The sequence below is a fragment of the Macaca fascicularis genome, chromosome 7 (genome assembly GCF_037993035.2).
Source record: "Macaca fascicularis isolate 582-1 chromosome 7, T2T-MFA8v1.1".
Lineage (NCBI taxonomy): Eukaryota > Metazoa > Chordata > Mammalia > Primates > Cercopithecidae > Macaca > Macaca fascicularis.
This window is the reverse complement of record NC_088381.1, coordinates 135,195,948-135,222,961: the sequence shown is the minus strand read 5'-3', so window position 1 is coordinate 135,222,961 and position 27,014 is coordinate 135,195,948. Positions and strand designations below refer to the sequence as shown.

Below are 27,014 nucleotides of genomic sequence, written 5' to 3'. Positions count from 1 at the left end.
CCTTGTTGGAAAAAAGGCCTAAAAAGAAATAAGGGTGCATGTTAGGAAGTGGAAAATTAGGCTGAACAGGAAGAATGGAGTACACTCTGGTCCTCAGTGTGCATCCTTTTCCTCGAACAATCATGGAGTTCCTGTTCTACCAAAGTAGTTATTGGACACTAAATTTTATATAGTATTAATCACGTTTCTCTTGTTATATTGTGATCCTCCTCAAGAACAGCCAGCGACCATGCTGCCTATTTCCTTTGAATCATTCCAAGTGCTATGGACAACAAATACTCTGACTCCAGTTACTTATGAATTTGTAGGTATATGGCGGAAATGAAAAAGGAGTGCAGTGCTACACTTTAACCAGCTAGCCTACTTAGCCTAGACAAAGCAACCAGAATTATGCTCATCATGTAGGATGGGAAGGTCATTTATGTCTGTAGCCTAAGACATTAAAAATTACTACCTCACATATAGATTGAATAAGAAATGTTGGCCGGGCGTGGTGGCTTACGCCCATAATCCCAGCACTTTGGGAGGCCGAGGCAGGTGGATCACAAGGTCAGGAGATTGAGACCACGGTGAAACCCCGTCTCTACTAAAAATACAAAAAATTAGCTGGGCACAGTGGTGGGCGCCTGTAGTCCCAGCTACTTGGGAGGCTGAGGCAGGAGAATGGCGTGAACCCGGGAGACAGAGCTTGCAGTGAGCTGAGAACGCGCCACTGCACTCCAGCCTGGGTGACAGAGCGAGACTCTGTCTCAAAAATAAATAAATAAATAAATGTTAGGTAGACATAGAGTGAAAAAAGATATTTTGGAGGGTGAAGAGGAAGAGGAAGGGTTAATGTGTTGTGGTGGACAGTCAAGAATGAAAGGAAGCTGAGCGCGGTGGCTCACGCCTGTAATCCCAGCACTTTGGGAGACCGAGACAGGTGGATCACGAGGTCAGGAGATCAAGATCATCCTGGCTAACATGGTGAAACCCCATCTCTACTAAAAACACAAAAAAATTAGCCAGGCGTGGTGGCGGGTGCCTGTAGTCCCAGCAACTCAGGAGGGTGAGGCAGGAGAAAGGCGTGAACCTGGGAGGCGGAGCTTGCAGTAAGCTGAGACTGCGCCACTGCACTCCAGCCTGGGCGACAGAGCGAGACTCCATCTCAAAAAAAAAATAATAAAATAAAGAATGAAAGGAAGGCTGGGCATGGTGGCTTACACCTGCAATCCAAGCACTTTGGGAGGCTGAGGCAGGAGGGTTTCTTGAGGCCAGGAGTTCAATACCAACCTGGCAACACAGTGAGACCCTGTCTATACAAAATACATAAAAAATTAGCCAGGCATGGTGGTGCATGGCTATCGTCCCAGCCACTTGGACAGGCTGGGGTGAGAGGATCACCTGAGCCCAGAGTCTGAGCCTGCAGTGAGCCATGAACATGCCACTACACTCCAGGCTGGGCAACAGAGTTAGACCCTATCTCAAAACAACAATGACCAAAACAAAAACAAAAACAAAAAACAAAAAACAGAATCAAAAGAAAGGAATGTAAATATGCTTTTAATGACTATCTTTAAGGAGATTTAAAGGCACAGTCAATGAAATGAGGCAATCTGAGTAAGCCCTCTCAAAAATAGATCTATTTAATAAATAAGGAGCAAAAAAACAAGAACATGTACTTTGATACAGTAAGTCACTTGACAGAGTTATCATCTTACATAATTAAATAAAAGCTCAATGCTTTCTTATTAATAACATATATTATCATTCACTTAATTATCAATGTTTAATGTGACATGGACTACCTCAACCGTATCTAGTATAGATCTAAAATAATTTAAAAACATTTTTCTGTTCCAAACCATGTGAGAAGACCAAAGGGAGAAGAAAAGCAGAACATAAATTTTCAGTGGGATAAAAAGAAGAGAAAAGCAAGAGCACTCAAATTTGGCTCCCTGAAAATGTGGAGTATCTACAGAGAAAAGTCAGTAATCCTGAAGAGTTGGCTGATAACTTTGGTGGCAGTCACATCTCCCTAGAAATGTCACAGACCCATGTGAAGAAGCTCAAAAATTACCATATGTAGACGCCCCAAATTTGGAAAGCTGCCATAGTCCAACCCAGTGGCAACCATGGCAATTTTTGGGCAAGTAATATTTTTTTTTTTTTTTTTTTTTTTTTTTTTTTTTTTGAGACGGAGTCTCACGCTGTCGCCCAGGCTGGAGTGCAGTGGCGCGATCTCGGCTCACTGCAACCTCTGCTTCCCGGGTTCCCGCCATTCTCCTGCCTCAGCCTCCTGAGTAGCTGGGACTACAGGCGCCCGCCACCGCGCCCGGCTAATTTTTTGTATTTTTAGTAGAGACGGGGTTTCACTGTGGTCTCGATCTCCTGACCTTGTGATCCGCCCGCCTCGGCCTCCCAAAGTGCTGGGATTACAGGCTTGAGCCACCGCGCCCGGCCGGGCAAGTAATATTACAGAAAGAATAATCAGTTTGAAAGCTCAAGCTAATGGAGCTTTTAAGCACCAGGACAAATTAGACCAGGAGTTTCATGTTTACCTTCAATGGAATAGTACAATAGTGTGAAAACTTTACCTTTGGATTTTTGCCTTCTTTGGCCAATAATGCCCGAAGTCTTTCTTGTGAAGGGGGTGCAATGAAGATAATATATGGTTTCAAATCTGAATTCCGAAGAGTCTTCAATGACTGTAAAGAAGAGATATTTTGATTTTTAAAATAATTTGCATCATTTAATTACTTCCTAATAATACTGATTGGATATATATATTAGATTAAGGGACTTGCTCTGTCGCCTAGGCTGGAATGCAGTGGTGTGATCACAGCTCTCTGCAACCTCAATCTGCTGCACTCAAGTGACCCTCTCACCTCAGCATCCTCAGTAGCTAGAACCATAGGCATGCACTACCCTGTCTGGCTAACTTTTTACTTTTTTGTAGAGACAGGATCTTGCTTTGCTGCCCAGGCTGGTCTTGAACTCCTGGCCTCAAGCAATGCTCCTGCCTTGGCCTCCCAAAGTGCTGGGATTATAGGCATGAGCCACTGCACCTGGCCCAATTCACAATATTTTTAAGATCCTACCATTCACTGTAAGAATATACTGTGAAGCTATATATATATATCTCTCTGTGTGTGTGTATATATATACACATATATACACATATATATGTGTATATATATACACACACATACATACATATATATATCTGTGTGTATATATACATATTATATATATTATATACATATATTATTTTAGCTTGCTCTTTTATGTAATGAAATATAAGTGAATGATACTGAAGGATGACAACTGTGATATTAAAATACCTTGCTAATAAGATCACATACAGATTACAATAACCATATTAAAAATCCATTTTGGAGGAATTAGAATCATACAAGTTGCCTTACTATGTGCCAGACACTAAATATAAGCAAAATCAGAGAACATAACTTCACATGTGCAAAAGACAATTCAAGAAAAGCACATCTAAGAAAAAGACGACTATGTTTGAATCTGGAGATTGCAGTTTTCACTTTGTTACCAATGCATGACTCTGTGTCCTCAAACTGAAGTGCTCTATCAAAATGGAGATTATAGGAATATGCCGTTTCTATCTAAAAACATTAAGATGATTAAAACAATATGCTGAGTTCTTTGTTGAAATCTGTTAGCTATTTTTCTTGGAGAAGTAAGAATTTTAAAAACCTGTTTGCCCAAATAATATAAAGAATTCTAAAGAAATTTAGTAAAAATATGTATACTTCTCTTAAATCAAAAATGTATAACTGAAAGAGTATAGAGCCTAAGCGCATTCGTCCACTAAAACACAAACAAAAATCCCTAATTACTATTTTAGAATACCGATTTTAGAATCAATTCTCCTTTACGTACATCTCTTTAATGACCACTGACTATGTTGCCTGATTTGACATGAGCAGCAGCCACATTAAGGAAAGTTATATGCTAAAGCTGTATGGTCTACAAAAATTAAAAAATTTTCCATAACATTTGGAGTTTCTTAAAAACTCCAAAATTTCTAAAATTAGTTTTTTTGTTGTTTTGTTTTTATTTTTAAGACAGGGTCTCACTCTGCTCGCTCTGTCACCCAGGTTGGATCCAGTGCAGCTCACTACAATCTCTGCCTCCCTGGCTCAGGCGATTCTCCCATCCCAGCCTCCCAAGTAGCTGGGACCACAGGTGCATGCCACCACGCCTGGCTAATTTTTTAAATTTTTGGTAGAGATGGGGTTTTGCCATGTTGCCCAGGCTGGTCTGGAATTCCTGAGCTCAAGTGATCCACCCACATTGGCATCCTAAAATTAACATTTTTAAATAGAAAGCTAAGAGGCACTAGTTAGTAATTTTATGCTTTTGCTTAGTCTGCCAAATAACTGAAACTAAAGTTTCATTATTTTCATACAACCAAGCATTCACTGTGATACTTGTTAATATTTGAACAGTGGTATTTAAACCATAAAAATAATCTTGAAGTTTTCTAATTTTTCTCATATCAGAATCAGAAAAGGGAAATTCTTTTACAGACTCAAATTAAAGTACTACCAGTACTATATTTACTGTATTTTAAGTTTCAGAACATACATACAAGTATATATACAAGCTAAACATCTCTAATCCAAAAATCTGAAATGCAAAATCTGAAACTTTCTGAGCAGTGACATGATGGCACAAGTGGAAAATGTCACCCCTGGCCTCATGTGATGGGTCATAGTCAAAACACAGGAGCAGACAGTTTATTCAATATCCCCAGGAAAAATAAAATTACCTTCAGGCCAAGTAAATAAGGTATATATAAGATAAATGAATTTCATTTCAGACTTGGGTCCTATCCTCAAGATGGCTCATTATATATATCCAAATATTCTAAAACCTGAGAAATCCTAAAATTCAAAACATTCTGGTCTCAAGCATTTTGAACAAGAAATAGTCAAACTGTTTATGTAAGTATGTATATGTTTTCCCCTCGGAGTAAAGTGAAAGAGATTTAGTAACCTGTGTGATTTCACATAGTAAATCAGTGAGAAAAACCATATGAGAACTTAATTAGTTCACACTGTTCTTGGACGAAAATAGAGTTTCCACTAGGACGAAAATAGAGTTTCCACTAGATTACTCTGTATGACATGCCCTCTAAGTTCAAACCCTAAAACAAAATTCTAGCTTTACCTGTGTACGAAGACTTAAAAGACATATTTTGCCAGAGTTGATCACTTGCCGTACAGAATCTATGCTAGTTCCATACAAATTCTTCTCAAATTCACCATGCTCAATGAACTTTCCAGCTGCTATGTCTGCCTCGAATGCTTGCCGAGAAACAAAGTGGTAATCTCTACCAGCTACTTCTTGGTCTCGCCTACTCCGAGTTGTATCTAGGCAAACAAAACCAGACAAAAATAATGGGCATGGCTTAGATAGAGGACAGGGGATAATTCTGCTAGTCAGAAAGAATTTTTATTTTGTAACACAGATTATAAAATAATAAACTGAGAAAATGCTAAGCACCTACATGTTTAACATTGTTTTTATTTTTTATAGATTGAAAATTGAACAAAAATGTGTTTGTAGTATCTCAGTAATAGTTATATTTAATTATCTTAATACATTTTATGCTTACACTTCAAGTTACTTCATCCTGCATTTAAAACACTACTACTCATCTTCTCCTAAAGTTTATTTCCATAAGATTAGGTACTATATAATCTTAGAACTTCTGTTTTCAGATTATGCCTAAGTTTCTATCTTCAGTATCACTTTAAAGAAGCAGGAACTGATTCCCTATGGAACACGAAATTGTAAGGGGCCCAAACTGAAATTTGTTTAGAAAATAGTACATAATCGAAGGACAAATTAAAATTTCTTAATAATGACTATTTTTAATTTAAAAATTGTCAAAATATTTGGTTAAGCAAAGTTCCTCTTTCACTGACAACACTGTTTTAATGAAATGAATAAAAAATTTCCTTACATAATGTAGTTAGGTTCTGAGCTGGTAAACTGAAAAGCACAGGAAAATGGGAATGCATTCAAACTTACGAGGCACTGCAGATGCAAAGCGGTCCTTTTCTTTGTTCATGAGCCTCTGACGCAATTCATTCTGGCCACAGTTCTGTGGACCAATCAAGATGATAGGTCTCTTCCTATTTGCTGGCTGATGATAAAGTGACATTTCCTCATAGGTTAAGATCTCCTCATTGTCATAATCTTTGGGGGAAAAAAAGTTAAGCCCTTCAGACAAAATTATTGCCATGTAATAAAGATATAAATACTCGTAGATCTTCCCCCCAAAATTAGAAAAAAGCACAATGTATTGTCTTTACATCCTTACTAGGGTACCATGAAAATGAATCAGACAACAATATAATACTCCTTCTATTAATTTTTATCTTATTTCATACTTGAAATGAAAAATTCATGCTTGAATGTCTAATACAATATAATTATACTGATTCTTACACTGAACAGCTAATTTGTAGTCAATACTTTGAATAAGGATGGAGTACCAGGGAATGAACTATTAATAATAGTATCTGTCATTTTTGTAAAATGCAGATATTAATATTCTACTTAAGGTACTTAAGAAGGTTGTTTTAAGAATCAGACATAATGTATACACTGAATACAATGGCTGGCATAGACCGACATTTACATATAGTGGCTACAACTAGTGTTATCAGAGAAAGCTGGAATACTTTCCTATAGTTCACCCATGGCCCATAAGCTGCATGCAGCCCAGGACAGCTTTGAATGCGGCCCAACACAAATTTGTAAACTTTCTTAAAACATTGTGAGATTTTTTTGCAATTTTTTTTTTTTTTTTTTTTTTTTTTTTTTTAGCTCATCAGCTATCTCTAGTGTTAGTGTATTTTATGTGTGGCCTCAGACTATTCTTCTTCTAATGTGCCCCAGGGAAGCCAAAAGATTGGACAACCCTGTTAGTTGTATAACTTGAAAACAGGCCACACCCATGCTATCTACGCTTTCTGCATTTATGTTTACTTTACTCTGGAATGCTAACCCAGAGTCATGAATCGAAATGAGGTATAAATTATGACAAGTGGGGTAACATTCCTAAAGCCCATAATCCAGATGAAACCAGAGATGTCAAGTGGTATGAACAAAAGCAGACAACTAGTAGTCTCCCAAGTCCTCACTCATATTACTTCTCCTGACTGTGAAGGAGCATCAGATGTGAAGCCAGACTCCCTCAGCTCTATTTCCATGAGGTTGGCGGACCATCTTAGGCTTGTCAATGCTCAGCACAAAGCCTGGCATAGAGCAGGAGCTCAAACTGTATTTGTTTAAATTCCAGCTCAACCAATCAAGTATTAGTTGTTAAGAATTTCAGCAAATCACTTTAATATCTAAACTTGAATATACTACTCTGTAACCTCAAGGAGTTTGTGAGAACAAAATCATATAGTTACTGCCCTGGAATACACTAGTTATTATGAATTCTAGTTATTTACTTAAAAATACTCATGATAATGACACCATCATAAACAGCAAATGTAATTCCTTCTCCTCTCAAAATGATTTTCTCTGAAAAATCCATTCTAATATGTATAATCAAGACTGTGGTAGCATTTTAATTTATAGACTTGGTGTGTATATCCATAGGGTTCAGATTTGCCACGTTTTCTACAGTACAGTAGCTCTTACAGCTGGACTAGTTAACTTTAGTCTGTTTCAAAAAATAAAAGAGATATTAATCACAGAGGATAAAATTTAGAACTCATTGAATCTTTTTAGTCACCTAATCTGTCAATTAGCATTAAAGGATGTTTATTTTAGAAAAAAATTTATTAAAGTTGATCAAATCTCATTTCGATTTTATGGAATATTATAATAATCTATAATGTTTTATCTTTATTAGTTTAATGTATGCTGCCCCAAAATATTTCAAATTCTTGAGAGAATAGCCTTATAAATTGCATAAGAAGGAATGCCTTTGTTTTATTATTTGGCTTGCTTCTAATGCGAACCAAACAGAAGTAGCAAACTCAAATGCCCATAAAAGCAAACCAAGGAGGTAACAAAATCAGTAAATCAGGTTGGGTTAATAAAACACTGGGAGTGGTAGAGACTGTAAAACTAGACACCAGATGCTTGAGCAATAGTCATCACTCAGGTCCAGCAGACTCTTGTCACCTGGGAATACTAGCATACTAGCCCAACATTATCAGAGCTTTTGATTTTAAGAGAAGCTACAACTTTCGAGCTTTTACATCTTAGCAATCAATCAAAATAAAAACTAAAATTCTCTCGTGTGTCTGACTTAGCCAGCAGGTAGTGGGTTCTCAGGAATGAGTTGCTTCTGTGACATGAGCTGTTGTAGAGGAAATATTTTTTACTTCAAGAATTTCTGTAAGAATTTGTTAGAAGTACACTTTTTGCAAAGAGTTTAAGTAGAAAAAAACTACAGGAAACTATCAATTTAATACTACATATGCTAAATAGTACTTGCATTTTTATATGAGTTTTCCCCATAATTCAAAACACTGCTTTACTCACAGGATTCCGAAAGAAAATACTTTCTACTACATGATTTTCTCAAGCACATATTTAACATTAAGGTACAAAACGGGACTAGATTTAGACTCCTTTCAGATATAATTCCACCTATCCCTGAGAGTAGAACTTACCATCATTTTTATTGGCATTATATAAAACCTTTTTCCTCTTCTTTTTATTCTTCTTTGCACACCATAGTTTTCCTGTTGAGCAATCATAAACATAACTATAAATGTGTTCCCTTGAACAAAGCCACATAACTCAAATTGAAGAACTCTACTTATTCATTCATTCATTCTTTAAATTTTTTTGCAGACACAAGGTCTTGATATGGTGGCCAGGCTGGTCTTGAACTCCTAGCCTCAAGCAATCCTCCCGCCTCAGCCTCCCAAAGTGCTGGGATTACAGATGCAAACCACCGCACCCAGCTTGTTTTTAATTTACTTTTATAAATACTTATTACACTGTTTGTATACAGACTATTTTTCAGGAAAGTATTTATAATTTTCCATTAACTACACAGTATAGACAGATAATCTTTAATACTTAAATCTTATCCTTTCTTTACAGTTCTAAGATAATCAGTTTTGCCTCCTGTATCACTCTTTCCACGAGTACTTCTTTCTTCACAGTTCTAACATGCAGATTTACGCATGGCTCCAGATGAAGACCCAAGAAATCTCTTACTAATGTCAAATACAAGTGTCTAACCTGATTTTTCTGGCTCCTTATCTTCTTCTATGGTTTGCTTCATGGCTTCCCTTTGCTGCTGAAAGCTTTTCCCTTAATAGCAGAAAGAAAAAGAAGGGTAAAATACTCAAGATAAAAGGATAAAAAAATTTTTTTTAATCAAGAAGGGAAAACACTAGACGTATCTCTTCATTTATATTCCCTTCCAAATCCTTTTGCCAACACAGGAGTAATGTCAGCTATGATGCACCTCCAAATTTTTCAAATATTAACTCTGCTCAATCAATCCGATATATATTATTGGAATATATATCATCTATTATTTAAAAATTTAATAGTTCAACTTTTTAAAAGGTTTCATTGTGCATTTACTTTGTGGAAAAGTACTATCCTGGATCTTACAATGGTTCTAGTCCTTTAGAATTATCTCAAATTAAGCATATTGATTCTAGGAGTTAACTTTTCCAGAACAACATGTGGGCATTCATCATATATTCAATTCCATATTCAATTCCAAGAAACCATTCAGTATATTCCCTTGCATGCATTATTTTCAATCCCTCTTCTTGTGTGTATGTATATGTGCTGGTCATTTTTTATTTCTGCCTTTAAGTTACCAATTTATACATGGAAAACATGCTTTTCCTTACAAAATTAATATTTTAATACAGGAGGCTTTCAAGGTTCCTGACCTTGAAAGATGTTTTCTTTTCAGACCTCTACCTTAAAATCAAGTATGTCTTTTCCTATAGGATACAAGTGGCTTTACTTAGAAAATTCTGAATTACGTTGAGGTTCCACTTTTATACTTAATTTTTAAATCTAATTTTTTCAGAGTAAAGCCAGAGATTCTTAAAAATCAATAAGCAAATTATATACAAATTGGGATAATCTGTAGAACTTAGTGCATTTCATAAGCGTACTAACAAAGAGATTAATACTGAGTTCGATACACATAAGAAGCATTAAAGGAAGCCTGGTTATCTTTTGAGATGGAGTCTCGCTCTGTCACCCAGACTGAAGTGTAGTGGCACCATCTCGGCTCACTGCAACCTCCGCCTCCCGGGTTCAAGGGATTCTCATGCCTCAGCCTCCTGAGCAGCTGGGATTACAGGTGCCCGCCACCACACCTGGCTAACTTTTGTATTTTCAGTAGAGACACGGTTTTACCATGTTGGCCAGGCTGGTCTTGAACTCCTGACCTCAGGTGATCCTCCCTGCTTGGCCTCCCAAAGTGCCGGGATTAGAGGCATGAGCCACTGTGCACGGCCAAGACTGTATTCTTAGTAAAACAAGTAACTATTACTAGAAGGAAAATTTTAAGAGTATTAAAATTTAAAGGACCAGGCGCAGTGGCTCACACCTGTAATCCCAACACTTTGAGAGGCTGAGGCGGGCGGATCACGAGGTCAGGAGATCAAGACCATTCTGGCTAACACGGTGAAATCCCATCTCTACTAAAAATACAAAACATTAGCCAGGCGTGGTGGCAGGCACCTGTAGTCCTAGCTGCTCAGGAGACTGAGGCAGGAGAATGGCACGAACCTGGGAGGTGGAGCTTGCAGTAAGCTGAGATTGCACCACTGCACTCCAACCTGGGTGACAGAGCGAGACTCCATCTCAAAAAAAAGAAAAAAAAAATTTTTAAGTAAGTATTTAACCAATTTTTAAAAATCAAGAACAGAGTAATTTTAATCATTTACATATTAAAAATTTAAAACATTACCATGATGTACTTCTGTGGTACATTTTTATAGTATGAACTATAGGCTATTCTGAAATAGAGGCAGAAATTAATGAGAGATAGAAATGATTTTCTTTTTCTTTGTCTGAGACTGCTCTGTTACACTGGCGTGATCAAAGCTCACTGCAGCCTCAACCTTCCAGGCTCATGCAATCCTCCCACCTCAGCCTCCTGAGTAGCTGGGACTACAGGTACACACAACCATGGCCAGCTAATTTTCAAATTTTTTGTAGAGACAGGGTCTCACTATGTCAGCTATGCCACTATGTGGCCCAGGCTAGTCTCAAACTCCTGGGCTCAAGTGATCCTCCTGCCTCAGCCTCCCAAAGTGCTGGGATTACAGGTGTGAGCCACCAGGGACAGCCTCATAATGACCTCTTAAAACATCCATCGAATTCTGATGGAAAGCCATCGTCAAACTCTAAGGTAGATCTTTATTCTTATAAAAAGACTTAGAAATGTCATCAATCTATCAACAAACACTAGTTCTAAACATTTATGGGCTAAAGTTTGGCATGGTAAGAAGACACCATACTGATATTTGGCACAAGCCTGAGGCAGAAACACAATGGCTACCCAACACTTCAAGATTCTAGAGAAATGTCCTGTAACTGTTACTCTGAAGAATCAAGGGTATGAACATCATCCTCTAAAATAAATGTAAGAAGTCCATTCCTCTTTCCTTAAAATATGACTGACATAGACAATATCTGTTTCTAGCTTTTAAGTTTTAAAGTGAGAAATCTGAAGCTTTCTGTGACCTTACACTCAAAAAGAATAAATGTAAATATAATGTTGAAATCTCTTGTTACCCAGAAAAGTCTCTTTGGCTTAGTTACAGAGATAAAAGAGATTCCTTATAACTTATTCTAAAATCTTTGGACAACTTCCCCTATTCCTGCTACATATCTGATAGTCAATATTTCTCAGTCTTTTTTTTCATGCCCTCCTTTTCCTCTTTTCTCCTAAACTCTTGCTTGTAGTCAAATCCAGTGTAAGGCTAAGTCTATAGCTAAATCTGTTATGCTTAAAATCTTCAGGTATGAGTAGGAGGGATGATCGCTAAAAAATGTTGTAGGTAAAAGATAAGGCCCAAAAACATTACAGCGAAGGATTGAAAGGTCTAATTCAGAAACAGCAGTTCTGGCAGAACTATTTTTTTTACTTTTTTTTTGTTTGTTTTCTGAGAACTTTTTAAATCACCTTTTATTCATTAATTTAACATATATTATCTGGATTTAAAATAAATAAGACTTGGCTTCTGAACTCAAGAAGTTTACAAACAGAATATACGGTAGAAAGAATTATAACAGAGACAGTATAATAAAACTATTATAAAGTAGGGGACACAGAAGAAAAACATATACATAAGTGTTAATGGATACACTTTCAAGTAAAGTATGGAAGCGAAGTTTATCTCAGCACCAGGCAAAGTGCCTTACATGGGGCAGCCATAGTAGCACTTATTAACAAATAAATGGATGAATTGTTATCCTTTTCCCCTATTTTTATCCTATTTTATCCTATCCCTATTTTTATCATCCTGTATGTACTCCTTGCCTTCTGTGATAGCTTATTATACTTCCCTTAGTTCTGCTCTCCTTTCTCCATCCTACTCCCATCCTGGGAACTCTAAGAGCCATTTGTAGAAAATAATTATATCTACTACAGTCATGCATTGCATAACAACATTTCAGTCAACAACAAATGATATATATGATGGTAGTTGGAGGAATAGGCTATACCACATAGCCTAGGTGTATAGCAGGCTATATCATCTAGGTTTGTGTAAATACACTCAAAGATGTTTGCACAGCAATGAAATCACCTAACGGCACATTTCTCAGAACATATCCCTGTCGTTAAGTGATGCATGACTGTACTTTGTTCTATTTTGTATCATCTTAACTCTCAGAAACATGTCCCCTTAATAATCTTAATCTATAATGTAAGCTAAAGTTTTAGTTTAGTCTAAATGAGGGATAGTTTCATCAATAAAAAATTTGGAGCATCCTATTTCTGCCCTAAGATCACATTTGGTATAATATATTCTATGTTGTTACTTTTCCTGATTCCTTACAAAGTTATGCACCTTTCCTTCTCAAAAACCATGTTGATGCCCCAATTAATGTCATAGTATAGTATATAGTATAATACAAGTTGTGTTGCCTCGATAATAGGGTCATCTTAATAGGTATACAGGGAATGTAGTACAATATGGGATTGGCTGAAGTTATACATAATTCCATTCTAAAGGCCAAAGAATTGGCCACATTCTATTTAAGATACTTATGCTGCAGGTACAACATAAAAACCCAACTACATGAAAAAGTAACTGGAAGACTTTATTAAGAGGCATGAAAAAGTGAGTTTTTCTTTGTGAAAGCTTGCATTTTGAGTGTTCTTTTAATACTATGTACTTTCTACCATATTGTGTCTTACCTGGAACAAGGCCAGCTAGAGGTTGATTATCTTCGTCCCCTTCCCTGTAGGCCTGCCACCAGTTTGGATCCTCTTGACTGATCACATGAAGTATATCACCTTTTTGAAAAGACAGACCTAACTCTCGACACGGAACATAAGGGTCATCTGAAGGGTCATAATCAAAATGAGCTTTTACATGGATCTAAAAGATAAAAAGGGCAAAAATAAAAACAACAATAAATGGCAATATAAAATGTTTCATATGAATATAATTTAAATGCTACAATTTTTTATTATTTTTTAATTTTAAAAAAATTTAATAGAGACAGCATCTCAGTATGTTGTCCAGGATAATTTCAAATTTCTCGCCTCAAGTGATCCTCCTCCCTCAGCCTCCCAAAGTGGTAGGATTATAGGTGTGAGCCACTGCACTTGGCCACAATTTTTCATCAGTGCAAAGAAATTTAGTTGGAAGAAAGGTGTTAAGTAACGGTGTTTTGGGGCAGTATTTTCTCAGGCTGATCTGTTGTCTTCTCTGTTGACTTGCAAATATGTACAAGGATACAACACTGTTTGCAGCTACAAGCTGAGATACAAGGTGCCTCAAAAGCGTGAGAGGAGAGAAATATAATAGAATCCTGACCTGTGAAAACAATGACTCTGCAAAAAGGTATGCAATTTCCAAATCACAGCTACTGGAAAAGGTACACTTTGCCTTACCACATCTCATCATCTAAGCAGGTGAATATGAGCTTCTCTGGGGCTGTCAGTCTCTTGACCCCTCTGTCAGTCCAACTATGCCTTAAACTCTCTTGGTGTTTCCTTTAAAGGATATGTTCACGAAACAAGCACACTACAAAGGACTAAATATAACTAAATCCAGTTTATAATCAATTCTTATTTGTATGCTATGTAGGCTTTGACATATTATTAACGGTATGAGTTATAATTTTTAATAATAATGTGCTTTTGGAAATCAGAATAAATCAAAGAATTGTGCTATTCTACTTAGCATTAAGGGTGGGTAGTAACTCTCATGAACAATATAGTTTATATTATAAGCTATTTCGTATGCCATTTCTTCCAGTATGCCTCTGTAAGATGTGACAGGCTATTCTTACTTCTAAGAAGTTATAAAGGAATTAATATTCCCTTTAACTTCTCCATGTCTAATTTTTACCTAACTTGGGCAAGTTGTATGTGACACTTCCAAAATCTGTAAGAAACCTACTTCATCTAATGAGATCTCACACATATTTGTAATGAGCATTTCTGCCCACATATTTGCAGTGAGCATTTCTGTCACACATAGGTTAAATTCCAAGTTCAGGCTCAATGAACCAAGCAACAGATGAACAGCCTAAGAATTCAAGGTCCATTTCTATCCAAATGTTATTTGGCTCTGGCTTTCTTTTTTCTTTTTGTCTGAGATGGAGGCTTGCTCTGTTGCCCAGCCTGGAGTTCACTGGCATAGTCTTGGCTCACTGCAACCTCCACCTCCTGGGTTCAAGCGATTCTCATGTCTCAGCCTCCCAAGTAGCTGGGATTACAGGCACTCACCACCACGCCCAGCTAATTTTTGTATTTTTAGTAGAAACAGGATTTCGCCAGTTGGTCACACCAGTCTCGAACTCCTGACCTCAGGTGATCCACCTGCCTTGGACTCCCAAAGTCCTGGGATTACAGACATGAGCCACCACACCCGGCCTTAGCTTTCTTTTTACTCTCACCATAATTGAGGATATGTAATAAAGAGAATGGCAGCCTGCCCCAAAAGGGGCACTCTTTAAGCGCTTGAGACACTGACTAAAATGAGTAGTGTTGATGATAGACTATATGAAATTGGATAAAATGCTAAGTGATATAGATAGATAGATAGATAGATAGATAGACAGACAGATAGACACAGATAGATAATGGCTTTAAAAAATTTTTGGCTTGTCATTAAAGAATATTTTCTAATTTCTTTTTTTTTTTTTTTTTGAGACGGAGTCTCGCTCTGTTGCCCAGGCTGGAGTGCAGTGGCCGGATCTCAGCTCACTGCAAGCTCCGCCTCCTGGGTTCACGCCATTCTCCCGCCTCAGCCTCCCGAGTAGCTGGGACCACAGGCGCCCGCCACCTCGCCTGGCTAATTTTTTGTATTTTTTAGTAGAGACGGGGTTTCACCGTGTTAGCCAGCATGGTCTCGATCTCCTGACCTCGTGATCCACCCATCTCGGCCTCCCAAAGTGCTGGGATTACAGGCTTGAGCCACCGCGCCCGGCCTATTTTCTAATTTCAAAGAAATATTTTATTAACTTCTGTAAATAGGAAATAAAGCTAAGTCCTAATATACAAACTGAAACTAAGGTTAAAAAATGATCTAGTTAAAAATATAAAGATAAAAAAGTTAAATAGCTATAAGTAAAACTTAAATGTTATTATGCCTTTTGGGGATAACTTTTGATATATTACACAGGTACAAAAAATACACATTATCCTAAGTGTATAGCATAGTGAATTTTCACAAACAAAACAGACCTGTGTAACTAGCATCCAAATCAACAACCAGAATATCACCAGCACCTCAGAGGCCCCACCTGGTCTCTTTCAGTTACTACCCATCCCATCCCCTCCAAGGATAAACATCATCCTGATTTCTAGAAACACTGATTAGTTTTCCCTGTATCTTAATTCATATAAATGGAATAGCATAATCTTGCACCAAATATAGTTAAGATATTACATCAAATTTGAAAGTGTTGTGCCGCATCCTAAATGGAAAGTGCCCTAAAAAGCCTTGTTCTAGATGTGAAAAAATACTTTTTATTAAAATCTTGAAATCTTTGTCAGTCAGCACTAAAAATGAATTTTAGAAAGTTGTGTGGGATAGCAGTGAATCAAAACACAGTTAAGAGATTGAGCAAAAAAATTATAAAATTTATAACCTTGGCATGAGGAAAAATCTCATATGTAGTATTATCTAGAAACATGTTTTTTTTAAAAATCTGTGCTTCAGCACCATCCTATCAATTAATAATACTTCTAGAATCTATTTGTTACTTTTTTGCCCGGAAAAAAAAAAAAAAAAAAAACTTGAGAATCTAAAAATGGAATTTTAGGCATCACTTGGGGTAGTGGAGAGATCAATTTTACCAGATTTTTCAAAGATCAAATCAAAGTACTTGTCAATCTTGATTGATAATTTTATCAAATCACATTCTGAAAGCATACCCAACATGTTGTTTTTCAAAGTGTTTTTGCTCAGATCACCTGCCTAGGATGTTTATTAAAATGCTGAATTCTCATGCCACACCTCAGACTCTCAGAATCTGAATTTTAATCAGATTCCTTGGGTAATTATTAGGTACAGCAATCTTAGAGAACTACTACCCTGAGAGAAATTAAGAAGACCACTGAGGAGGGAATATCTACATTTATGACCATTGCCACAGGCCAACAAAATCACCCAGAGATGGTTTTCCACGTACTCTTGCCTACGCAGTTCTCATCCCTTAACTATTCTGATTTAACTGGCTTGGAATAGGGCCCCTCTTTGTGTAGGCTGGGAAACGTGACAAGTTTATCTAGTCCCATCTAAAATGTACCCTAAAATTAAGAGAAAAAGCTCTTACTTTCCTAAAATTAAGAGGAAAAAGCTCTTAATTTTTCCTAAGGAAAATTTATTTCATATCAGAAAAATTAACGATTTGAATGAGTTAAAGTCTGGGTATTGCCTTAACAGATACTATACGACTTCTACCCATATATTCCACTGATTAATTCCTACCAGTTCTAGAAGTTTTCTCCACCAATCTTTCCTGTTAGTGGCAAAATTATTTTGTTTCTCATTCAACAACAAAAAAAGCCCCTTTAAAATGAAGGAGATAAGCTGACCCTCATAGGAAAGATCCAGGTTCTCATAATGCTATAATAATATCACAACAGTATATCTGATCAAAACAGTATTTGGCTTCTGAACAAAACAAAATCTTTTGTTTACATTTCAAATTACAGAACTGTTTGGACACAATTATCTTCTAGCCCAACATTTTCTTTTTCCTTTTTTTAGTATCTATAAGCTGTTCACATTTGAAGTCCTAATGATGAAATGGGGATAGGGTACAGGGATAATGATTCATCAGTTTATTTACATTTTTTTTAGGGATCCAATGTTCCAAAATATTGTTTTTCAACAAATCAAGAAGGCTATTTGAATTACTTATTAATAAAATTTGTCCTACATTGTAATTTGGGATAGTAAGTAGAGTAGTACATATATAAAATATGGGAGGGGGCATGTTCAATGTTTTTTAATTGATAAAGGTGTAAAATAAAATTAGCCGGTGGCACAGTAGATGTTCATGGTACAGGGTAGCTGTTATCCCAACTACTTGGGAGGCTGAGGCGGGAGAATCACTTAAACCCAGGAGGCGGAGTTTGCAGTGAGCCAAGATGGCACTGCTGCACTCCAGCCTGGACAACAGAGTGAAACTCTGTCTCCAAAAAAAAAAAAAGAAAAAGAAAAAGAAAAAAATCTTTTGGAGAGTACTGATCTAAAACTCAGGATCCTGTATTCCACTTGCTCAATGGACACTCCTTTGAAAAAGTACAAATTTGCCACAACCACCTGGACAGTGTACTTGGGAGACAACTTTGGGATTAGCTTAATGGACGAGTTAGTACCCATGAAGGTAAGGCTATCACATTGGTGACACCCTCAAAATCAAAGAGGAAAAAAAAAAGGAAGTCTGGTTTTTCCCTTTTCTATTATGTCTAAGTATTAGGTTGGCTTTTATACTTTTTATACTGCCTTTTTTTTTTTTTAACTGTTAAGTTCAGGGATACAAGTGCAGGTTTGTTACACAGGCAAACTTCTGTCTTGGGGGTTTGTTGTACACATTATTTCATCAACCAGGTATTAAGCCTAGTATCCATTAGTTATTTTTCCTGATCCTCTCCCTCTCTCTACCCTCTACCCTCCAAAAGACCCTAGTGTGTGTTGTTCCCCTTTATGTGTCCATGTGTTCTCATCATTTAGCTCCCACATATAAGAGAACATGTGGTATTTGGTTTTCTGTTCCTGTGTTAGTTTGCTAAGGACAATGGCCTCTGACTCCATCCATGTCCCTGCAAAAGATATAATCTCATTTTTTAATGGCTGCATCAGTATTCCATGGCGTATATATGCCACATTTTCTTTATCCAGTCTCACTGATGGGCATTTAGGTTGATTTCACATCTCTGCTACCAAAGTATTTTTCTTTGTAATTTTTATTTCTGTATTTCTTACTATCACAGATTTATCTTTAACTCTTAAAGTTCATTGTAGAAGAGAAAACAGTGAAAGTGACTCAAGGAAAGCCTTAACAGCATCAAACAAGTTTTTAAGTATCTCCCCACAACACTAGAATTCCTCCTTTCCCCCATCCACCAAGAAATATCTTTATTAATACATTTTATACCTATAATGGGAAAGCAATGTATGTGATAGCAATGGTTCTCAACTTTTCTTTACAACACAGTTACCTCTGTAGTGCCTGGCACAGAGTACATAATCATATAGCTTATATGTATTAAACAACCAATAATCTGTTAATTTTCTGGTACATATTCTGTAACTAATAAGCAATGTGATCCACTGTCATTTAAATACACTCCTTGTCAGATTATGGCATTAGACTAAATGAAAAAATCCCATTCAGATAAAGGTCTATTATGTCCTCCCTACATATTACTATAGAATAGAATAATCTAAAGTTTTACAAACTAGTCTGGGAAATCCAATCCTTCCTTTTTTTAAAAAAGGCTGAGAGAAGGAAACTGCACAGTTTGAATACTGTATCAGTTTCCTAGGTCAAATGTGCTGGTTACCCAGGAAGTGAAATACGAAGGTGCCAAGACTCTTGCCCTCTGCTACTGAAAGAGCAGCCACTGATTGCTATGTGTGATACAAAAGAAATTTAAGAGCTCAAGAGAGTACTTCTCCTGACACAGCTTATTATTGCCATACATGACATCATAATTCAACAAGTGATTATATAGGAGTTTCAGATAACACTTATTTTGTATATCTGTCTTAAACGTGCTTCTAACATCACAAAACATAAATCAGAAAGATATCTGCTGCTGCTCTCAACGGATGCTGACCTGTACCATAATGATACTCAATAAACTGGTTCTAATTTCTTTAGATCATTAATTCCATAGATAATTATTCTGCATATGTCAACCAAGATTATGAGTTCCTATTACTGTTTCCTTTCTGGACAGCCTCAGTGAGCTTTAATAACAGCAGTTCATTTTAAGCCAGTTAGGTTTGACAAAACTTGGCAAGATACATTGCAATTGAGAGTTGTTCATAATAAAAAGAGAAAAGAGGGGCTGGATGTGGTGGCTCATGCCTGTAATCCCAGCACTTTGGGAGGCCAAGGTGGGCAGATCACCAGAGGTCAGGAGTTCAAGACCAGCCTGGCCAACATGGTGGAACTCTGTCTCTACTAAAAATACAAAAAAAAAAAAAATTCAGCCAGGCATGTTGGCGGGCGCCTGTAATCCCAGCTACTTGGGAGGCTGAGTCAGGAGAATGCTTGAAGCCAGAAGGCAGGGTTGCAGTGAGCCGAGATGGCACCACTGTACTCCAGCCTGGGTGACAGAGTAAGACTCGGTCTCAAAAAAAGCAAAAAACAAAAGAGAAAAGAAGGAAAAGAAAAATACTGCACATCAGTCTATTCTGAAAAGATCCCTACTTTAAATACGAAAATAGGCCGGGTTCGGTGGCTCATGCCTGTAGTCCCAGCACTTTGGGAGGCCAAGGCAGGCAGATCACCTGAGGTCAGGAGTTCAAAACCAGTTTGGCCAACATGGTGAAACCCCATCTCTACTAAAAATACAAAATCAACCAGGCACTAAAAATACAAAATCAAACCCCATCTCTACTAAAAATAGTGCATGCCTGTTATCCCAGCTGCTCGGGAGGCTGAGGCAGGAGAATTGCTTGAACCTGGGAGGTAGAGATTGCAGTGAGCCGAGATTGCGCCATTGCACTCCAGTCTGGGCAACAAGAATGAAACTCCATCTCAAAAAAAAAAAAATGATAAAATAAAAATAAATAAATACAAAAATACCTTAAAATGCTGTATTTTTGGCTGGGTACGGTGGCTCACACCTGTAATCTAGCACTTTGGGAGGCCAAGGCAGGTAGATCACCTGAGGTCAGAAGTTTGAGACCAGCCTGGCCAACACAGTGAAACCCTATCTCTGCTAAAAATACAAAAATTAGCTGGATGTGGTGACATGCACTTGTAGTCTCAGCTACTTGGGAGGCTGAGGCAGGAGAACTGCTTGAACCTGGGAGGCGGAGGTTGCAGTGAGCCCAGATGGTGCCACTGCTTGCCTCGGTGACAGAGTGAGACTCCAACTAAAAAGAAAAAGAAAAAAAAAGAAAAGAAAAAGAAAAAGCTGCATTTTAAAAGGGATAGACCTGGCCTGGCATTTTGCTCTTTCTCCCACTTTCTTCATTTTTAAGCTACTTCATTTTCCAGTTAAGTAGTTCCTGAGATTATTCACCATGAACCTATATTCCTTTGGTCTTCAGATTAAACCAGCCTTTTATTCTTAATCAATAATGAAAGGTGGGGGTTAAATAACCACCAAAGTATAAGTAAGTTATTTCATTCTTAGATTGAAACAATCTGTGTAAATTAATTACTTTGATATTCTGTTTTGTATACAATGAGAATCAACAAGTTTCAATGTAACACTTCGATTAATTTTATCAATGAAAAAAATGGCTTTTCTTTTACAGAATTCCAAATTCTGCATGAATAGCAGGAAAAAAAATGTTGAGAAAACACATCTTGGCTGGGCATTGTGGCTCACATCTGTAATCCCAAAACTTTGGGAGGCTGAGGCAGGTGGACCGCTTGAGCTCAGGAGTTCGAGACCAGCCTGGGCAACATAGTGAAACCCACCTCTACCAAAAGTACAAAAAATTAGCTGGATGTGGTGGTATGCATCTGTGGTCCCGGCTACTAGGGAGGCTAAGGTAGGAGGACTGCTTGAGCCCAGGCAGTCAGGGCTGCAGTGAGTCATGATCACACCACTGCACTCCAGCCTGGGCAATAGAGCCAGATCCCACCTCAACAACAACAACAACAAACAAACAAACAAAAAAACATGGCTTAACTTCCGACATTCATTCTAAAAGACAAAAGTCATTTGCTCAGGAGGGGTGGATTATTGTAGATAAGTAAGTAGGAGCATATTCCAACCCTCTGTTATGTTTCCTCAGTTTGCAGAGCTACTTTTGAAGTTCAGGGCATAACACAGAAGAGATACAAGGAACCGCACAATGCACAGAGAATCAAGCTGTTTGAATTCAAAGACAAGCTATATTTCCTCATTTCTCTTCCTACAAAAAATTGCAAACATAAAGTAGGTTGCAGATACAATATCAACTTCAGTATGTTCTGTAAAAAATGAAGGGAAAACATGGAATGATAGCCAAATTATAAAGCATTATCTGTGATGAAATATTGAGAGAAAAATGAAACTGTGTTGTTTCTCAAACTGCTATGCTTTAAAGTTAAGAATAACAGATGCAATACATCAAGCTTCCATGTTAATTCAGCACTTCAAAGTCTATCATTTTTAAATAGCTTTATTGATACATAATTCATATAAAATTCACTCATGTACACAACTGGACGGTTTCAGTATATTCACAGATTTGTACCATCATCACCACAAACAATTTTAGAACATTTTTATCCCCTCAAAAAGAAACTTGGAACTGATTAGCAATCACCATTCTCTCATAACTCCTTATCTCCACATCTAAGGAATTACTAATCTGCTTTCTCTCCTACGGATTTACCTATTCTGGACATTTTAAATAAATGAACCAATAAATGACCTTTTGTGACTGGCTTCTTTCACTCAGCATAATTTCTTCAAGGTTCATCCATGTTGTAGCATGTATCAGTATTTTAGTCTTCTAAAATTACCAAATAATATCCCATCATACATACATATTTTGTCTTTCATTCATCACCTGACAGACATTTGGGTTGTTACTACTTTCTAGCTACTATGAATGTTGCTACTGTGAACATTCATGTAGATGTTCTTATGTGAATATATGTTTTCAGTCCTCTTGGATATATACTTTGGAATGCAATTGCTTGACTGTATGGTAATGGAGCCTAACTTTTAATAGATCTAGCTGAGTAAATGTCTAACAGAACAATATACTCTAAAATAAGGGTTGCACATACTTTTTAAAAGCACTTGCCCCACCCCATACTAAGTTAACCCATCTGTAACTACCAAAAAAAAAAAAATTCAGAAACTGAAATTATTTTCTACTTATTTTAAAAAGGTACAGAGTTGGCTGGATGTGATGGCTCACACCTGTAATCCCAGCACTTTGGAAGGCCAAGGTAGGCAGATCACATGAAGCCAGGAGTTCAAGACCAGCCTGGCCAACATGGCAAAACCCTGTCTCTACTAAAAATACAAAAATTAGCTGGGCGTGGTGGCATGTGCCTGGAATCACAGCTACTCAAGAGGCTGAGGTGGGAGAATCATTTGAACCTGGAAGGCATAGGTTGCAGTGAGCCAAGATCACACCACTGCACTCCAGCCTGGGCAACAGATGGAGACTCCATCTCCCACCTTCCAAAAAAAAAAGGTGCAGAGTTTACTAATTTAAAACATTGATAGTTCATATTTATTTAAACAAAAATGATTGAATTTATCTGTATTTGAGTACAGGAAATACTTAGTGACATTTCTGTAACAGTAAACAGTAACAGAAGCAAACAGCAGCCATGGAACACATAAATAATGAACATTTAAAAATCACTTACTACTGTTTCCTTGGCAGGAGGCGGCTTGATCTGTTGACTGGGAATCAGAACAAAAGTCAAAGTACCATGCATATCAGACTGCAATAGAAAGATCAGATTTTTAAAATTTGTATTTATGAAAATCATTCCATGATTTTATGATCTATATTCCCTAAACTGGACTATTTCAGAACCCCTCCACAGACTTAAATGACCAGAGGCACTTTGCTCTACCAAAGCAATGAATGGGGCTGGGTGAAAATAAGTGTGTGAAGATGTTTCTAGATTTTACAGCAGATAGTAGAGATTCCACTGTAATAACAGAAGCTGAATAACTAGGACCATAAATCTGGTCTGTGGGTATGTACAAAGTGATCATAAATTGCCCTCAAAAGATGTCCAGAAATGATTTTGTGATTATACTAGCACTATCCAATAGAACCTTCTCCAATGATGGAAATGTGCTATTTCTGTATCTTAATAATGGTAGCCATTAGCTACATACTGCTTCTCAGCACTTGAAATGCACCTAATGTGAATAAGGAACTGAATTTTAAATTTTACTTAATTTAAACAGAAATAGCTACATGCAGCTAGTGATTGTTATACCAGACGCTGCAGATCTATAGCACTGCTTTATCTAATATTATTAGGAAAACAACAATCAATTACAGATAATAAAATAAAAGAACACAAAAAATCATGAGGACACAGACTTTGTTTTGTTACTGTTTCCCAAGTGGCCAGTGCATATTAGGCACTCAATAAATATGTACTGAGTGAATTAATGAGTTATATTACTGATTCCAGAAAAATAAAATATATGTGATAGTGATACATCAGAAAGTAGAAAAATACCAGTGGTACCACCCAAAAATAAAACTGCTAACAAATACTGTGGAACAGTTATATCATGGAAAAATCAGGCTAGAAATCATCCAGTGCTCATAACAGTTACTTAAAAAATATTTTAAAGTCTAATAAGAACTTTCTAAAAGCTATCAATCATTCTTCTAGCTGTGTCAACTTACCAGCAAGTCAAAAACCTCATTGACATCTTTCCCCCGAATTTCAATGCCATTAATCTCTAGAACTTCATCTCCTTCATGCAACAGACCACTTTTCTCTGCAGCACCCCCTTTTACTATCCGGCTAATGATGACAGAGTCCATTTCATTACGAACTGTAGCACCCTAAAAAAAAAATATATATATATATATCTCTCTCTCTCTCTCTCTAATTTAAAAACAAAAATAATATGATTTTTGTTAAGTATTTATTTTTAAATTCTATTTTTTTCTATTCAACAATACTAACCTTCAGTTATCTTAAGAAAAAATGTATTTACACAACTAGAGTAATCATAATTAGATTTAAAAGTTGACCATTTCCCCCACATTTTCCACTTCAGAAATACTCTATTCATTAGAATTCTGAAGTTAACCAGACTTCTGAAGCACACAACAGCAGAAAAATGCACTTGTTTAAAAACAGTATGTGGGACACTTACCAATGGAATATCACGAGCCTTTTCTATACGAACTATTTTTACAGTTTCTCCTCCATACTGGCCAATACTTTCATAAACTCTCTCATCTGTAATGGGCTCTAGCTGCATTTCCTGTTCAGCAACCTTATCGTGGGCCAGTAAAAGTGCCTGTTTCAAAGAAATCCATGGTATTTTAAGTAACAGCATGATTTAGTTCTGCACAGTGATTTTTAACCTCACTATGTACATAGTATTCTGACTATTAAATCTTTAAAAGAGCTATAATTAATTACAGCTAATAATAAAGATGTGTTAAGTATACTAAGGGCATACTCTGGAATGGGTTATGAAAGTCTAAAATGCTTATTAAACTTCATAAAATAACATCAATGTAAAGGCTTAAACACTGTAGATAATTAAAACTTACAGAAAATATCACCAAAGGGGGGAAGAATTTTTGCCTAACTTTTAAAGAAAAAGTTGTTTCAAAATAATTTAGTTCATTTTAAATCTGAAAATATATAATCCAACAATAACTACTATGTTATAGATGGGGTTGTAAACATCAAAATAGGCTAGAGAATGTTTGACATCTCTTCCAGCCCTGGGATCTTTGATTTAAAAAAATAAAAGAACAACACTGGAAAAACCACATATATAATATTCTGTCCATTTTCTACCTGAATATGTGGAGTATTCAGCAAAGCAGTTAGTTCTTGTCCTTCCTTATGATGGACTGGCTTCAAAACAGTTTGTACCTAAGAAACAAAAATAAAGATTATTCTTCCTAGATTATAGGAAGTATCAGTAGCACCTGTATGCAGGGTCATATTTTTTTAAAGTACAAATTAAAATAATAAAAAATGCTTGTAAGAAATAAAATCACCAAAAAGAATCATGAGAGTTTTCAATCTTGTTATTATGGATAACAACAGTACTTCTTATTAAAAAAAAAACACTAAGATTTTGGTACTTATGCCTATAGACAAAATACTTCCATCTTAAAAGTTTCTCCCAACATACCATAAAATTCATTAATAATTACGTAAGAAAAGAAAAACTGTCCTAACAGTTACCTTGCTATTTTATAGTTTTTAAATCATTTATGTGACTATTTAAAATCAGAGGTGACAACTTAAAGAGTTATAGTCAAGGCTGGGCGCAGTGGCTCACACCTGTAATTCCAGCACTTTGGGAGGCTGAGGCAAGTGGATTGCTTGAGTCCAGGAGTTTGAGACCAGCCTGGGCAACATAGTGAGACCCTGTCTCTATTTTATAAATTTTTTTATATAACTAAAAAAAAAAAGAGTGACAGTCTAACAAGATGAATTTATATGAGTGCAATGGAACAATCACCATAACATAATGGATTACATTAAATTTCCCACAGTCGAGAAATCTTTGTCTTCCTACGATAAACTCCCCTTGCTTATAAATTTTTTTAGCCTGTTTCCTTATCTACTACTTATGGTGCTTCAAAGACTGATTAAGAAAATCTTAAAACAGGCCAGATGCAATGGTTCACACCAGTAATCCCAGCACTTTGGGAGGCCAAAGCAGGCAGATCACTTGCAGTCAGGAGTTCAAGACCAGCACGGCCAAAATGGCAAAATACTGTCTCTACTAAAAATACAAAAATTAGCCAACCGTGGTGGTGTGTGCCTGTAATTCCAGCTACTCAAGAGGCTGAGGCATGAGAATGACTTGAACCCACGAGGTAGAGGTTGCAGTGAGTTAAGATGGTGCCACTGCACTCCAGCCTGGATGATGTAATGAGACTGTCTCAAAAAAAAAAAAGAGTAACTTATAATTAATACAGGAACCCAGTAATTCTATACCTTTTATGGCTATTTTAAATCATTTTATCAGTAATTTCCCTATGAAACCCAAGAGATGATAATTTGGGGATTAATTAACTTTACCATAGCAAGTGGATCAAAGCAATGACAGTACCAAAACCAGTCTGTCCTCAGGTTTTGGTACTTAGAAAATTATATTTCTAATTGTAGAGTTCTATATGTATAAACGGGATGGCAGAGCAAATATTATCTTCTCCAAGAACTCAACTAAAATCTTACAATGGACAAGGCTTTAAGGCTTTAAGACCCAGGATTTAAGACTGTGGGTAACTAAAAGTTGTTTTTAAAAGAGGGTATTTTCCCTTTTAAAGTTTATCAAGTCTACATTAATTTTAAATGAAATTTGTAGTCTTGATCATACACCTTTTGACAGCTGAAGAAACTCTGAGGATGGGAAGATAATTCTGGATTAAAAATGTACCAAGGGTGTACACTTTTACACTGAGTCA

At 36.7% G+C, this 27,014-nt stretch overlaps 1 protein-coding gene across 8 annotated transcripts in view; it reads right to left on the bottom strand.

Moving 5' to 3' along the window:
- The window catches only part of PALS1 (protein associated with LIN7 1, MAGUK p55 family member), a 93,547-nt gene that overhangs the window by 6,071 nt on the left and 60,462 nt on the right, over positions 1 to 27,014 (bottom strand). For all 8 annotated transcript variants that reach the window (XM_005561550.4, XM_005561552.4, XM_005561551.4 and 5 more), the window contains 10 exons: positions 25,387 to 25,464; positions 24,728 to 24,874; positions 24,249 to 24,410; positions 23,239 to 23,316; positions 13,406 to 13,589; positions 9,241 to 9,312; positions 8,661 to 8,732; positions 6,052 to 6,219; positions 5,185 to 5,387; positions 2,577 to 2,687 (listed from right to left, as the gene is read on the bottom strand). In XM_005561550.4, the coding sequence (XP_005561607.3) occupies positions 2,577 to 2,687; positions 5,185 to 5,387; positions 6,052 to 6,219; positions 8,661 to 8,732; positions 9,241 to 9,312; positions 13,406 to 13,589; positions 23,239 to 23,316; positions 24,249 to 24,410; positions 24,728 to 24,874; positions 25,387 to 25,464 (1,275 nt within the window). The remainder of the gene's footprint in view (positions 1 to 2,576; positions 2,688 to 5,184; positions 5,388 to 6,051; positions 6,220 to 8,660; positions 8,733 to 9,240; positions 9,313 to 13,405; positions 13,590 to 23,238; positions 23,317 to 24,248; positions 24,411 to 24,727; positions 24,875 to 25,386; positions 25,465 to 27,014) is intronic.